This window comes from Staurois parvus, unplaced genomic scaffold (assembly GCF_062004578.1).
Source record: "Staurois parvus isolate SC_StPar_1 unplaced genomic scaffold, SC_StPar_1.0 ptg000581l, whole genome shotgun sequence".
Taxonomy (NCBI): Eukaryota; Metazoa; Chordata; class Amphibia; order Anura; family Ranidae; genus Staurois; species Staurois parvus.
The window spans coordinates 3,958,725-3,972,913 of NW_028318377.1; the positions used below are offsets into that span (position 1 = coordinate 3,958,725).

General features: G+C 35.3%; 1 protein-coding gene across 3 annotated transcripts in view; it reads right to left on the reverse strand.

Annotated features, from left to right (window-relative positions):
• UVSSA (UV stimulated scaffold protein A) overlaps positions 1-14,189 on the reverse strand; it is a 189,569-nt gene that overhangs the window by 75,752 nt on the left and 99,628 nt on the right. For all 3 annotated transcript variants that reach the window (XM_089692280.1, XM_089692281.1, XM_089692279.1), the window contains exons 11-12: positions 11,505-11,688; positions 9,152-9,263 (exon numbers count right to left, since the gene is read on the reverse strand). In XM_089692280.1, the coding sequence (XP_089548406.1) occupies positions 9,152-9,263; positions 11,505-11,688 (296 nt within the window). The remainder of the gene's footprint in view (positions 1-9,151; positions 9,264-11,504; positions 11,689-14,189) is intronic.

The window sequence follows — 14,189 nt, forward strand, 5'->3', positions numbered from 1 at the left end:
AATAATTACATCAATTAATTATACTTAAATATATGATTTGTGTAAATACATAAAATAAATTAATTTATCAATGTGAAAAAACAAAAACTATGAATGAAAAATATAAATAAAAAATAAAAAATATTTGCAGGGCGAATGACAGTTCCTTCTGTATAAATGAGATGGTGTTATTATTCAGTCTGGATAAAATTAAAATAAAATTAAAATTATAATAAAAAAATAAAATAAAATAAAATTAAAATAAAAATAAAATTAAAAATTAAAATTAAAATAAAAATTAAATGAAAAATAAAATAAAAATTAAATTAAAATTAAAATAAATAAAAAATATTTGCAGTGGGAATGACAGTTCCTTCTGTATAAATGAGATGGTATTATTATTCAGTCTGGATAAAAATAAAAATAAAATAAAAATTAAATTAAAATAAAAAAAAATAAAACTAAAATTAAAATAAAATTAAAAATAAAAATAAAAATTAAAATAAAAAAATTAAAATTAAAATAAAAAATTAAATAAAAATAAAATTAAAAATAAAATTAAATTAAAATAAAATAAAAATAAAATTAAAATTAACATAAAATTAAAATTAACATAAAATTAAAATAAAAATAAAATTAAAATAAAAATAAAATTAAAATAAAAATAAAAAAAAAATTAAAATTAACATAAAATTAAAATAAAAATAAAATTAAAATAAAAATAAAATAAAAATTAACATAAAATTAAAATTAACATAAAATTAAAATTAACATAAAATTAAAATTAAATTAAAATAAAAATTAAATTAAAAATAAAATAAAATAAAAATTAAAATTAAAATTAAAATAAAAAAAAAATTAAAATAAAAATAAATAATTGATATCCTGGATAAGACACTATGTTTCTTTTCTTTAATATTTAATTAATACTAATTTTAGCACGCAATTGAACTTGGCAAGTTTAAAAAGCCTGTTTAGAACAGGCATGCTGACATTCCTCTCAGAGTGAGTTGTCATAGCAACCCAGCTGTCTCAGCACAGTGAGCCTACTCCGCCCTCTCCAGGTGCAGCAACCAAAGGTCACTCAAGAGGCAGATGACTCACGAGGCTGGACTGTGAGCTTCAAAATACAAGCTGAAATGCATTTCTCACTATCAGGCTTGCAATGTGCACTGCTTACATTTCATCAATCATTTGGTAAAGGTTGCGGCAAGAACACTTTACACAATTTCCCCAGAAATTGTAGATTGTCTAGTTCTTATTCTTATTATTATAGCCAAATTTGCCACGCTAACTCCTCCCACAGTTTTTACACTACAAAGACAAGTAATATATCAAAACGTGCGGATTGTTCCCGATCGGATTGCTATTACTTTGTGGAACGTTTCGCCGAATCGTTCAAGAAATATCGCGGTTTTTGTGGCGAAATTTTCCCATAGGAATGAATGGTGCATCTAGAGTGGCAGCAGAGCACAGCTAGAGTGTGCAAAGGAAAAATCAGAACATGATTTGTAAACTGCCATCACTCTGCCATTTTCAAGCCCACCTACACATATCTTATATCAAAACGTTCAGCTAACCCTGCTGTCACTAAAAATGTTCACGGCTAGGACATACTCCTGATAGTTTTCACAATATGACCATTTGTTTGGACCTCACCCCTCCCATTGACTTTCATTGAAACTCCACTTTAGACACAAGAAATTTTAAGGGACGTTTTTAAACTGCGACTGTGCCTTCATTTGTTATCTTTCAGAGACATACTATACATCAAACTGTAGGTCTTTTTCTTGTGATTATCACAATATAAAACTTTTCACGGTAGCATTTATACTTTTAAAACTACAAGCGTTTGAAGATGGCAATCGCCAGTGAATTTGGCAAGTTTAAATAGCCTGTTTAGAGCAGAGCTGTCACACACCTGTGACTGACTGAGGTAACAGGTGCAAGCAAAGGTCACTCAGGGGGCAGCTGAGTCACATTAGAGTGAGAAAGCTACAGTGTGAAAGGAAAAATCAGAACATGATTTGTAAACTGCCATAACTATGTCATTTTCAAGCCCACCTACACATATCTTATATCAAAACGTTCAGCTAACCCTGCTGTCACTAAAGATGTTCACGGCTAGGACATACTCCTGATAGTTTTCACAATATGACCATTTGTTTGGACCTCACCCCTCCCATTGACTTTCATTGAAACTCCACTTTAGACACAAGAAATTTTAAGGGATGTATTTAAACTGCGACTGTGCTTTCATTTTTTATCTTTCAGAGACATACTATATATCAAAATTTAGGTCTGTTTCTTGTGATTGTCACAATATAAACCTTTTCACGGTAGCATTTATACTTTTAAAACTACAAGCGTTTGAAAATGGCAATCGCCAGTGAACTTGGCAAGTTTAAACAGCCTGTTTAGAACAGAGCTTCTCACACACCTGTGACTGACTGAGGTAACAGGTGCAAGCAAAGGTCACTCAGGGGGCAGCTGAGTCACATTAGAGTGAGAAGTGAGAAAGCTGCAGTGTGGAAGGAAAAATCAGAACATGATTTGTAAACTGCCATCACTCTTTCATTTTCAAGCCCACCTACACATATCTTATATCAAAACGTTCAGCTAACCCTGCTGTCACTAAAAATGTTCACGAATGCCAGTAGTGTACCGCGCTCCAATATATTCTACCTTATGTGATATAATGAATTCATAAGTGTACCACCGATAATCAAATAATTACATCAATTAATTATACTTAAATATATGCTTTGTGTAAATATATAAAATAAATTAATTTATCAATGTGAAAAAACAAAAACTATGAATGAAAAATATAATTAAAAAATAAAAAATATTTGCAGTGGGAATGACAGTTCCTTCTGTATAAATGAGATGGTATTATTATTCAGTCTGGATAAAAATAAAAATAAAATAAAAATTAAATTAAAATAAAAAAAAAATTAAAATAAAAATAAAATTAAAATAAAAATTAAAATAAAATTAACTAAAAATTAAAATAAAAATAAAATTAAAATAACATAAAATAAAAATAAAAATAAAATTAAAATAAAAATAAAATTAAAATAAATAAAAAATATTTGCAGTGGGAATGACAGTTCCTTCTGTATAAATGAGATGGTATTATTATTCAGTCTGGATAAAAATAAAAATAAAATAAAAAAAAAATTAAAATAAAAATAAAATTAAATTAAAATAAAAATAAAATTAAAATAAAAATAAAATTAACATAAAATTAAAATAAAATTAAAATAACATAAAATTAAAAAAAATAAAAAAAAATAAAATTAAAATTAACATAAAATTAAAATAAAATTAAAATAAAATTAAAATAAAAATAAAATTAAAAATAAAATAAAAATAAACATAGACATAAACATAAAAAAAAAATTAAAATAAAAATAAATAATTGATATCCCGGATAAGACACTGTTTCTTTTCCCTTCTCTGTATGTTCCATATATGGAGGACTAAGCCAAGCAGCCAGTGGAGAAAGTCTCACTGAGAAGGCTGTGCTGAGGAGAGAGGAGAGAGGAGAGAGAGGTTCACGCAGTGGACACAGACTCATCACACTATCCAGACTGAATAATAACACCATCTCATTTATACAGAAGGAACTGTCATTCCCACTGCAAATATTTTTTATTTATATTTTTCATTCATAGTTTTTGTTTTTTCACATTGATAAATTAATTTATTTTATATATTTACACAAATCATATATTTAAGTATAATTAATTGATGTAATTATTTGATTATCGGTGGTACACTTATGAATTCATTATATCACATAAGGTAGAATATATTGGAGCGCGGTACACTACTGGCATTTATGATTAATATTTATACACCTAGAGAGGGTGCGATTAGTACCTGGCAATCTAATATTTAATTAATACTAATTTTAGCACGCAATTAATTAATTAATTCGTAATATTTTATTATTTATATATTTTTCACATATATTTTTTTATAATTTTTTATGTATGATATCAATTAACAATAGAGTTTATATATAGAAAGAAAACTCCTAGTGGCTCACAAGTAACTATCCAACTTTTTATAAAAATGTTCACGGCTAGGACATACTCCTGATAGTTTTCACAATATGACCATTTGTTTGCACCTCACCCCTCCCATTGACTTTCATTGAAACTCCACTCTAGATACCTGACATTTTAAGGGATGTTTTTAAACTGCGACTGTGCCTTCATTTTTAATATTGCAGAGACATACTATATATCAAAATTTAGGTCTGTTTCTTGTGATTGTCACAATATAAACCTTTTCACGGTAGCATTTATACTTTTAAAACTACAAGCATTTGAAGATGGCAATCGCCAGTGAAGATGGCAAGTTTAAAAAGCCTGTTTAGAACAGGCATGCTGACATTCCTCTCAGAGTGAGTTGTCATAGCAACCCAGCTGTCTCAGCACAGTGAGCCTACTCCGCCCACTCCAGGTGCAGCAACCAAAGGTCACTCAAGAGGCAGATGACTCACCAGGCTGGACTGTGAGCTTCAAAATACAAGCTGAAATGCATTTCTCACTATCAGGCTTGCAATGTGCCCTGCTTACATTTCATCAATCATTTGGTAAAGGTTGCGGCAAGAACACTTTACACAATTTCCCCAGAAATTGTAGATTTTCTAGTTTGTAAATAACTTTGCAACAGTTTATGACACTAAATTCATTTTGTGGCACAAAATAACAGCTCAAAATAAAGAATAAAATTTATACTTTTTATAAGAACACTTTTTTTTTCCTTTTACAAACCACTGGTGAAAGAAGTATAAAATTTTTTTGATGTACCTAATTTTGCGTATGAAAAACACATGGACTTTCAGTTAGAAAGCTGGAGGAAGCATCTAGATGGTTAAGTTCAAGGGAAAGGGGAAAAATAATAAATCTGCAGAGTTCTGCAGGGAAAAAAAACCATGCAAATATTATTTCTTCCCAAAAACAAAAAGCCACGTTATCAACCATTAATGTTTAGATGGCCCCATATGGTAACTAGCAATATAAATACAAAAAAAGGTGGCTAAATACCCACAGGAAGAGCTATAGTTGTATCCAGAGGAATCTACTCTCACCTTTTACTCAGAAAATAGGTACGTATTCTACTCTGAGCTTCAGAATATAATCATGGTACTGCTACCTACATTGATCTTACTTTGACTTCCAGAACTGAAAGTATAAACAAGTAATAGCCCCCCTCCCCCTTTCCTGAATAAACTATAATAACATATCAGTGATATAAAATCTCCAAAGTGTCTCTAAAACCCAACATGCTTCACCTCTATTATGAGCCTTCGTCAGGAGTGAATTGCTACAAAATAATAAACATCACAAATGCTACATGAGGAATTGCTTATTTATACAATTGATTCTGGAAGTCAAAGATTAAGATACATAGTGGTACCACAATAACAAACTTCAAATACTGTCCTTATCCTTTCTCATTTTCCTTGTATTCATCTTTAGAGTGTCCAGACTTGGCCTACTTCTCTGCCTACTTGGTTCCTTCTGTAGAAAACCTTTGAGGAACCTCAGTTTTCTTCTACAGGGTTGCTGTGGCAGCTGGCCCCTCCACTCTCAAGACTTCTTTTGGGCCTTTAATGGTTGACTCACTTCTAGTTGGATATGATATACATGTCTTACTTTCTAGTGGTTCCTTATTATGGCGATGTATACGGTTTTGTTAGTTGTATGATGCTTTCTCCATATTGGAGATATTTGTAAACTGCTGGCACCTTTGCTTTTCAATACATACATGTTAAAAGAAACTTCAACTGTAATCTATAGTTAACACAGTAGTGTATGGAAGGAAGCTAACTATAGCTAACTTTTTTTTTTTTTTAATTATCTAACAACTTCCATGATATACACCTGGGTCAGTATAATCATCTTGTGGGGATCTTGAGGTTTGATAGGCAATATGGATGAAGGCATTGTCACATTGCCAAAGATTGTTAAAAGCAGGCAGCCCATATTTGCTTCTAAACATTAAGGCGGTCATAGTGATGCAAGCTTGCTGGCATTTGCAATCTAAGATAATGCTGTCTTATCTTTAAGGTGGAAGTGGTGAGGGTGGATTTTTTACAATTATAACAACTTGTATTTTTGGTAATTATCTTTGATGTAATTTAATAAAATTATTTACACGTTTTTCTACAAAAAGTCTGTGTCAAAGCCACTTAAGTCCTCCATACATCGATCAAAATTTGACCGGTTCAGCAGGGACCACCCGAAATTCGATCTATACATGGACAGGCTGATTGTACCCAGGTCAATCCATTGATCGACTTGGGCATAACCTGCCTCTCAATTATTTTACATTCGATTACTTTCAGCGGCTATAGCTGCTAGCAGCAATCATGGTGTTCTGCCAGCCGAGAAGGCTCCCCGCACCCCTTTGACAGCAGAACACAATAGTGTTGCGGGCTGTGTTGATGTGGGATCAAGTGATTTTCTTTCTTTCTTCCTTTCTTTCTTTCCATCTATGTTAGGAGGAAAGAAAATGGAGTCATCTATGGCTTGTCTTGGTCGGTCCAAAGTAACCTCAACTCTAGTTTGAGGTTTATATTGCAGTTATTACTAAATTAATGTAATACCATGCTTATAGTTTGGTTAATTTCTTTAGTGGTCAGAGGGCAGTTTCCTCTGGATACAACTATAGCTCTCCATGAGGATATTTAGACACCTTTTTATAAAAATCGTTTTGAAAATTTAGGCAAAATATTTTAGCTAAGATTTGCATTAAAATGTATATTTTAGGCATTGTGGGTAATATGTGTTGCGACTATAGTTCATCATCTAGGTTTTGATCCATATACAATTCCAGCTACAGGCAGTAGTATTAAAATGTTTATAGAGATGTGGCTGAGAAGTTTGGAATGATGAATACTAGCAAAAGTGTGCCCCCAATTATGTATGTTATAGCGAAGGAGAGATTGTTCTAATGAAGGAAGTCCCATGTTAATGTATATTAAATTGAGCTAAAGTAAGCAGAAGCAATGAGACCCAGTAGAAGCACAATTCCCCATTTTGACCCAAGGGTCAGGCAAACATTTGGGTTGCGTTGAGCATGAAATTGCCCTTCCTAGAATTAGAAGTTGATTGTATGTAAGGTATATTTGTCATATATTATATCTAAAGGCAAACCAAATTTAGCCCTTAAAAACTTGTATGAAATACAAATGGACACAACACTGCTGTCAGCCACCGGGACATTATGTCCCAGCCATGAAAGTAGTTTTAACAATTTTGCAGACAGTTCTTTCAAGGGTAATCAGCTCAGGGAGATCTCCAGCGCAGCTACTGTATGTCAGCAACACTTAATGATCTAAAGACTCATATCTATACTTCACTGCACATTAAGTGATGAAAACACACAGGCCAAAGTTTAATGGCTGTGGGGCATCATTAGGTTTGGTGGTCTACTTTATCATTTTAATTTATTTAAGCAAAATGGTTTTTGTACTCCATGGACCTATGGCCCAAGAAAATGCACCTTCCAAGTTCTATACAGGTCATCGAGTCCAATGTGAAACAAGTTCCCTTTTTAAAGGGAAGCTATCAAGTACTATAATATCAAGTGTTCATTTTGCTGGGTCACCTACAGATGTAACTCTGCAAGCTATTTTCTTCAGCACACACGAGGGCTCCTGTTCATACTGAACATCCATTCTAAATAGAATAAATATGAATAACGAATAGGGAAGGACACAGTAGAGGGAGAGAAAAAAAATCCCCCCAAAAAATGTATTTTGGTTTAAACTGGCCGTACACCAGTAGATTTTATAAATGACTTTTTGTATGAATATTCATACAAACATTTCTGGAAAATCTCTAAGTACACTGGATGACTCGATGAATGTTGTTCAAAACAAACTTCAAAATTGAATTTGCTTTTAACATTTGATTTAGAGTGAATATAAGTTCCTGAAATATAACCACATACAATACATTTGTATGAGAAAAAATTGCATCATGGTCTTTCTAATGTTTTCAGTGCTATGGTTGAAACTGAACATCGATTTAAACCCACTAATGATTAGAAAATCAAAAAATGAAAAATGAAGAATTTTGAAAGAAATTCTACTAGTGTATGGCCAGCTTTAGTCTTTAGCATCAAATTAGTCCTGCAGCTCAACTACAAGAATAGTGGTGAAAGGACATACTATTTTGCCTGCTGCACACGAAGGTCTTCGGCTATCAATTAATCTGTTGTGATGGAATACTGGAAGGTCCAGAGGCCCTTCACAATATATGAAAGCTCCTTCCTACCATTAGAGGATATCCTCTTTATTCAGCCCTATAATAGGCATATTAATACAGGTTGCAGGACTGTAAATATCTGTAATAACTTAAATCAGAAGTAATGCCACAATGTATTTCTAGGAACTGCCCAACAGGAAGGCAAAAGCTAGGTATTGGAAGTCAGGTAGTACCACCTCCTGACTTCATGGCTTCTCACAAAAGCCCTTGATGCTTAAATACTAGGAATATAACTAAGAAAATAAAGAATGCTCAGCTGTTCTGTCACAGGTACATAAAGAGTAATTTTAAGGTTCAACTGAAGTCAAAAACCCTTTTTAGCTTGCATATTCAAAAGAACTTAATACCCACACCCTCACTACAAGTGTCCACTTGATTTGTTCACTGATCCCCTGCTGATAGGAGCAGAGTGGGCGGATGACAGGTCCATGTCCTCTCAGTTAATGCAAAGCAGACACAGACAGATCCCGTCCTGCTCTGTGGGTGGCCGGGAGTACACAGACTCAACTGCCTGTTAACCCCCGACTGCCCTTCGATCTGATCCACCCAGACAGAGAACAAATCCCCTTTTATTTATTTATTTTTTTAAGAGGACCAGATCAGATCGGAGGTAGGGTAAACCGACACAAGTCTGTCCCACCAGTCTGTCCCACCAGTCTGTCCATAAGGTGAATGGATATTCCAATCGGGTCAGAATGAAAAACTGACAGACAGACCTGATTGGACCCCTCGTGTAAAAAGGGGCCTAACTCTTTTCTGTACCAGATAATGTGGGTTGTCAGTACAATGTCTATCTGACTGCATATCTATTTCTGTGACTTCAACTCGACTAAGATTTACGCATCTAGAAATGATCATTTATTTCAATAAACCTATACCTTGTTCCCTGGCTTGCTTCTCAAATTTTTCTTTGGCTTCTCGTTCACGATCCTCAGGATTGATTGGCACTCCAATTTCATCTCGTGGAATTATCTTACCATGGAAAGGACACTTGAAGACAACATAACAAAAATGAATACAGGAAAACTAAATCAAATGGTAGAAATTGACATCCAATTCCTAAACCGATCAACAATCTCTATCATTTCTACCACTTTCCAAACTGAAAGCAGCAGTTACAGATGGCAAGCACATCATTTTATTTATATTTACTTATTTCAGGCACTTATATAGCGCCATCAATTTACGCAGCACTTTACATATATATTGTATATTCACATCAACTCCTACCCAGCTAGTATGTTTAGCTGGGACATCTTTACCAAGGTAATGCCACTAGATTTGCTAATAGAGCTCATTTGTGAGTTTATCCATGTATGCACTGAACAGTTAGTCCATCCAGAACTGATATTTCAGTGCTGTCTAGATCTTGAAGTAATAAACCACAATACAGGGTTTTTTTTAAACTCCTATTGACTCTGGTAATAAGATCTCCATGTTCCAGTTCCTAAAGGAATCTCACCTTCAGTTTTGGAATTTCACGTTTTTCATAAAGTTGTGGGTGGACTCCTTTATAGACTACAGTGGGTAATAACAGAACCAGACACTATGGAAGGGATATTTCTCCAAAAGTGTCCCTAAGGCTGGCCATAGATGGCTAGCCAGCAGGCTGAATTAAAAAACAAAACAAAAAAAACACTGATTCTCCCATCCACACAAATGAGATGGATGGAGGAATCCTCCCCACTCTGCCATTATATTCTGACAGTGGGACTCCTGTTCTATAGTTTTGACCCAGAATAAAAACACTGCTCCTACATAGACACAGTATGGTGAGTGAGCCTCATCACCCTCGGAAAGGAAGTGTGCCACTGGCAGTATCACCAGATTAAAAAAAAAACCTGAAAAAAAAAAAAAAAGGAAGACATCACGTCTAGGGACTTGTAAGCTGCTATAAATTTTAATTTTGTTCTTGGGTTTAGATACGCTTTACCCTGGTCATAAACAGTATTTATTTAGAATAAAATAAATTATCTTCCTCACACAAGGAGAAGCTGCATCTTGTGGCAAACCTAACTCTATTGCTCTATCTAAAGAAGTCAAGGGTTGAAAGGGCTAAGGGTTTGGTTACCCTAGTTGCCGTGACCTTTTTTCCCCACACTGGATAAATGCAGCTCACCACTAGGGCATGTAGAAAACAATTTTTTTGTATTTGCCCTGTTCACACCACAACACTGGTGTGATGTTCGGTGTGTACAAATGCAGCATGCTTGCACAGCAGTGCACTGGATGGTAATGTAGGACACTGCACAGCAGCTCAATGTACCATCAAACTTCAAATGAATTGGAAAAAAAAAAAGTGGAAAAAAAATACAAGTACAATGTTCTGAAATGGGCACCACTTTCTGCTGGAGCTGGCACTGCACTGGCCTGCAATGAAAAAAAATGTGTTTAACGGCAGGCTATTGTGAATGTAACCTAACACTCACATTCATAGGGAAAGGAAAGTGGGGGCCTCTATCATTGACCAATGACAGGTTGGGAGATTCGATGATTAAAGCGGAACTCAAATGTATCTGAGCACCACAAACTGAAAATGCTGTTTAGTTAATTTTTAACATTGAAAGTAAACTCGCCCTTCCATCCATGTCTTTGTGCTTTATTTTATTGAGAAATCACTTTAAAAAACACTCCCCTAGCGTTTATAGCTGTGGCCATCATGAATAAGGGCAGATAATTCATGTAGCATTTACTTTCTGGAATCCATCTGCCATTAGCTCAGGCAAGCAGGCAGGAGGGTGTGGTTAGCTGAAAATAGCTCAACTGAAGAAATGTAAAAAAGCCTAATATTTAATATACCTTCCTATCTATTTACTATGGTTAGTAGCATAAGGAATTAACTTAAAAATAGTGCATGTTGAAAGAGTTTAGTTCCGCTTTAAGCAAGCAGAAATGCAGCAAAAATTATTTCTCATCACCACCCAACAGATGGACAAGTACCATTACTATGAAAATGATTTCTCATCACCACCCACCAGATGGACAAGTACCATTACTATGAAAATGATTTCTCATCACCACCCACCAGATGGACAAGTACCATTACTATGAGGTCCTGAATTGTGTACTTGATGGGTATTTGAAGATACAGTAGTATGATGGGACATCTGTGTCGTATAATGCAGATCCCGAGGACCTGATTTTTTTCTTGGACTTCTGCTTTCATTAATAAGGCACGGCTAGTGGATCCACTCAAGATAATCAATACTCTAGTTTGCAAAGTACACCCACCTTAATTCTGTCTTGCCTCTCACACAGTGACCCGGTAGGTAATGGCACTCGACACTTGTGTTTCACAGGTTCAAACTTTCCAGGGAATGAGATGTATCTGGTCTTCAGCATGGCTTCCAACTCTTTATTTTCGGTTTCCTCCTCCATCTCATTGGGAGCCCAGAATCTGTGCTGGGAGCTGACCCTGGGAGAAAGAATATTATATTACCAAAAGGAGTAATGTCAAAACCAGTTTGCAGACATGTGTTTCTTTTACCATGCCATACCTAGACTTGTCTGAATCAGGAACAAAAAAGAATATGACTCCCATGAACCGGAAGAGGTAACCAGGTAATTCATGCTTTCCATTGGAAACTTACCTTTTCTGGCTTTATTCAAAGAACACAGCAGCAGTTACTGTAATTGCTTCAGCAACTCAGTAGTATATCGCCCATCACAACCAAGTCTGGGAGTGCACGGTTCTGGCCAGGGGTGTATGTATTACGTCTTCACTGCCCTAACCTGAAGCTTAGCTACGAATGAATGTCGGCCAGAAAGCAATTAAACAACACCGCGGTCAATACTCCTTTTGCACAGGAAACCTCATTGTGCAGAGATAAGGTATTCCACATGAACACAACAGTTACGATGCTGGTGTAGGGTCTTTAGCCTGTCAACAGACAGAACAGAAATAAACCTCCAGCTACAGAGACGTATGAACTACACTTTACACCACTGCTGACTATTTAATGGGTAACTAAAGATTATTTTCCGCCATTATGCATGTTATTATTGTGACTTTTGGCCAAAGTATCTAACTGTGGTACAAATATCTTTGCATGCAGCTCCATACTGGGATTGTTGTACTGTATATCATGCAGAGATTTCCATATGCTCCATCTAGTGGTCATCCATAGTGTGCAATGTCTGATCAAATGGGACCCAAGCTGGCATAAGAGTAACAGTGTTAAGGAGTCAGCACCTTGTAGGCAAGCAAGTGCTTGCGATAGTCTTCAAATTTATCCCTATGTCCCTTTGGATCCTATGCCTAGGTTATACACAAGTCCTCAATTTTCCTCCAAGTCAATATCCCTTTCTCCAACTGGCGCTAAACACTAGCCAGGGCCATTCAAAAAAAAAGTGGGCAGTAGAGGTTATGACATTCAACCCGGACAGGGCTTAATCTTGAGTTGGAGGAAAACTGAGGACTTGTGTATAGCCAAGATCTCACATACATTGCTCTACAAATGGATCTGTTTGAAGATGATTGCAGCTTGATATAGGGGGTCTTAAACTCAACCCCTCATGTAACCAAGAGAGCCACATATATACTGTACATTTATATGTAATACTATAGTAGACTGCCCCTATACTGAAGACTTACTAGAGGAGACTGTGCTACAGGAGTGGTTAGAGACTGGAGTCGTGCTGTAGGAAAGGTCAGAGACTATGGACATGTTATGTGGGATTTCTGGAGATCCTTTACAAACCAATGCTCCCACTACAGATTGCTGGTGCCCAAGATCCACAGTGAAACCACCAAAACGGACGCAATTGGTCCCTGGGCTGCAGGTTGGGCATTGAGGCCTTCCAGGTTCCATGTTGACATATATTGTTTAGGTTTCGTTTATCCAATTAAAGACAACAAAATACATGGATTTTATTTCTAATTGGGTAAATATGAAATGCTATATATTTGCAACCTGCAAGTTGTAAACTCTAGGCAAGCTTTGTTCAGGCTGCTGTGCCTTACAAATCATAGATTGTGAGAAGAGCTGAAAAGCTGCAGAGGTCAGAATGTACACATCTAAAAGACTTACAGAAGGTACATGGGTCTACCATTGTGAATTAGAGGGTTAGTTGGTTGGTTGCCAACAAATGTAGATGCAATGTTGGGCTTTCATTTTTGAAATCCTAGCATGCTCTGCAAAGTGAGCAGCAGGAATGTATTCTGTATAGAAGGAGATTATAGTTTTTTTGGTCATTTTTATTGTATTTTTCACAAAAGTTTATACAGTCATAAACTGATATTTTGTGTTAACATTTATAATCGTTATTTTCCAAAACATTTAATACAGGATAATCCCATGCTTAAGTACATGCTATTCTGTCTAAAAGAAAGCCCAGCATTTGCTGCACAAAAACAGAAAGGAAGTTTTGTGATAAGCTGAGACATATCTGTTGGTTTGTGAGTATGATACTTACCATGTTTTAGATGAATAAAGTGAAGCCTTGAGGATAATGCACTAGGCCGCTGTCTCCTTTCTAATTCTGTCCAGTTTACAGAGACGTCCTCAGTCTTGAGAGGGCAGCAAGGCAAGGCATTTCTCGGCATATACAAGAATAACACCTAACCTATTGCAAGTTGTGGGGACTACTTTTGAGCGCAGGAGACTTTGTGAAGTTGTTCACTTTATTAACTCTGCATATGCTGAATGCTTCTGCAAAACTTGAAATCTACATGACATTGCCCCTACAAGAGAGACAAGGGGGGGGGGGGGTGGAGTGTTTATACAGTTGTATGACCTAAGAACCTATTATCCACTTGCCGACTCACCACAGTATATTTACTGCGGCAGGTCAGCTTGTACAGCCACAATCATATACCTGGTCGTGGATTGCGTGGTTGGACCCGGAAGACTGTGCTGTCATTCGCTATTATTATTATCTATTATTTTATTTTCCATTCTATTCTGTTTCATTCAA